This window comes from Sinocyclocheilus grahami, unplaced genomic scaffold, assembly GCF_001515645.1.
Source record: "Sinocyclocheilus grahami isolate Dianchi unplaced genomic scaffold, SAMN03320097.WGS_v1.1 scaffold4946.1, whole genome shotgun sequence".
NCBI classification, from domain to species: Eukaryota; Metazoa; Chordata; class Actinopteri; order Cypriniformes; family Cyprinidae; genus Sinocyclocheilus; species Sinocyclocheilus grahami.
The window spans coordinates 1-2889 of NW_015509772.1; the positions used below are offsets into that span (position 1 = coordinate 1).

The window sequence follows — 2889 nt, forward strand, 5'->3', positions numbered from 1 at the left end:
GAGGGCAGTATTTTCTTTGGAGACTGGTAGCAGGTGTTCAGAAGCTCCAGCAGTGGTGCTAAGATCAGCACCGGCAGTATACTGATGACCTTCATCACTGCTACTGGCAGGAGAAAGCCGTTGAGTTTTAAGTTGGAATGCATCGTCTGTAGATAATAGCCTGATGGGATCTATTAAAAGATTTGAAATAAAGACATTACAGAAGCTAATTGCTGAACAAAAGTATGGATTCAACTAAAAATTAAGCTGTTACATACTCACCTGGGTAATGCAAGCTCGATATAAAAGCTGAAGTCCAAAGAGAGGGAACAGTTTGACTAGGATCTTGACGTTTTCCACACTGGTCTCACTGTAACGACCCCCATTGTTTTCCTTAGCACGGTCTAGCCAGTTGGCAACATCTCCGCTTAAATGGCGATAATGGAGGCAGCACATTTTCAGAGAATTGAGGAACACTCCCAGCGTAGTTAGCAAGGAACTGCCTGTTAGTTCACAGAAGAAAATTCAAAGTTGTTAAGGAACAGAAATCAGAACAAATTAACAATTCACCACTGTCAGTAATTTTTTTAATATAATTTCTCAGAAAAATTATCAGAAAAGAAATGTATGTGTTTCTGTGTATGTGTAATATGAATGGCATTGTTACCTTTTTTTGGACGGAAAGTGAGCTTGTTGCGCACCATGTGAATGGCGATGAGGGCGAGCAGAACAGAGGTGAAAGGGATGAGAAAACACAGGTTTTTGGCAACTGACTGCTGAATGTAGGCAATCCCCAAAAAAACAACAGTTGAGTTCAGGTTGACCAGCCAGTAAAACCTGTGGATTGTAAATAGCTGCAGCATTTGAACCTATTGTACAAAGTGTTTTAATTGACATGTAGAGCAAATTCTGTGTATAATACTGGTAATTTAGCATCTTACCAGTTGAAGAAAGACAGGAGCTGGTGTCGATCACAGCCTTGAAGGTGATAGGCTGCCATTGGGCAGAGGATGGCACGGATGCCACCAATGCCAAGGGCCACAGCAACAAGCCCCGTGTAAAATAGTATGTGTTGCTCATGAGGCTCAAGTCGATGCACAATATTATGTGTGTTTATATAGAAATCCTCAAAAGGGAATGCGACCACAGGAAGCAAGGCAGTTCCTGTAAAAATGGACCAACAACAGGAAGTCAGTTATCTAGTTTTTATGGACACTTGATGGCAACTTTACATCCCCTGCTGAAAAGACCAGCAGATTGTTGTTAGACCAGGATCAAACTAGCCTAACCCAGTCTGGACAAGCATAAAAATGAGCTAAATTTGGGTTTGTCTTATAGCAGTGGTTTTCAACCTTTTTGATTCCAAGGTCCAGCACATTATTCAATGTATGCTAATATATCTCCTCCAGTACTAAAGACAAAACTGCTTGTTTTCTAACTTATTTGAATATGTCTGAGTTTCTGTTAATGAATAATTAACTATGATTAATTCTGTAATTACAAAACTTTGAGATCTTCAGAACAGTTTGATCTTCAATAGAATTTTTTAAAAATATATAAAATAAAAAAGAATTATAATTTTATATGTATATTTTTATAATCATTTGAACTTTCTATTCATCAAATAATCCTAAAAAATGTATCGCAGTTTCAAAAATATTAAGTAAAATATTAATGTTTTCAACATTGATAATGTTGTTGAGCAGCAAATCCCTATATTAGAATGATTTCTAAAGGATCATGTGACACTGAACACTGAAGTAACCGCTTAAAATAAAAAACAGTTGTTTTCAATTGTAATAATATTTCACAATGCAGTTGTCACTGTATTTTTGATTAAATAAATGCAGCTTCAAAAATCGTACCAACCCCAAACATTTGAACGGTAGAGTAATTTAAAATTGTAATCGTTTAATTTAATTATGAAATAAAGTAATTTCACAATTGGAAGTTTGCTTAGGCCCCCTATGTGGGCCCTGGATCCCTGGATGAGAACCACTGTCATTTAGCACAATGTCCTTCAACTTCAGATCTCTTCACATGGAAAAGTTAAACATACAAAGACATAACATTTATCTCTCTACACTGTTCCAGTGTACCTCCAAATGAGTTTCAGTAAGTTTCATTAACAAGTGGCTTTGAGCAAGATGCTAAAGATTAGACTATAGTTTACCAATGATTCACTACAATGGCAACCACTAACCGAAGAAATGAAGGAGTGCACAAAAACAGAGAACTGTTGTCCTTCCCAAACACGTCTCAGCAAACCATCCCACAAGAACCGGTGTAAGTACGCTGGCTCCCACAAAGCATGTGTTCACCATGGCTGCTTGGTAACTGCTGTATCCCAGCTTGATGGTGCAGAAAAGGATCATATTGCAAACAATCCCAAAGAAGGTGAACCTCTCAAAAAGCTCCACGAAGAGCACACAAACAATCACCTGCAGCTTCTTGCGCGGCTTGCTGACCGTCCCACCGGGATATGAAGACGTGCAGATCCCATGAGGGAGGTGGCCATCGTGTGTATCAAAAGCATCTATGGGCGGCATGCTGCTTCTAGAGATCTTCCTGTGGAAGTGAGGTTCAGACAGTGCTGGAGCTCCATCTCCATTACTAGAGTGCCAGACCAGCAATTCCTCACAAACTTGTGAAATCTTGTGGATGCCAAACAACAGAGCCTCAGCAACCACGCCAGAAGTTCACGCTGTGTCTCCTGACTTGAGGGTTCTGGGTAATGTTTACGTACTGTCTCTCCTCACTAATATATTGAACTTCGTCGGTCTCCGAATCTCATTAAGTTGGATGACATGGTGGCAGCGCGCAGGAGCACTGATGATGAAAGTGGTTTCAGAGATGTGAGACATACTTTTATAATGAATTTTTCGGAGAACGTGCCATGTGGCGAAAAGC

The 2889-nt window shown here is 39.6% G+C and overlaps 1 protein-coding gene across 1 annotated transcript; it reads right to left on the minus strand.

Moving 5' to 3' along the window:
• Nucleotides 1-24: 24 nt before the first annotated feature.
• Nucleotides 25-2528, minus strand: LOC107577043 (solute carrier family 15 member 5-like; the record flags this gene model as incomplete). Its single annotated transcript, XM_016263162.1, has 5 exons — nucleotides 2183-2528; nucleotides 921-1143; nucleotides 647-816; nucleotides 262-482; nucleotides 25-170 (listed from the first exon to the last, which is right to left on the minus strand). Coding segments are annotated over exons 1-5 (1106 nt in total), but the record flags the coding sequence as incomplete, so codon positions are not given.
• Nucleotides 2529-2889: the final 361 nt, after the last annotated feature.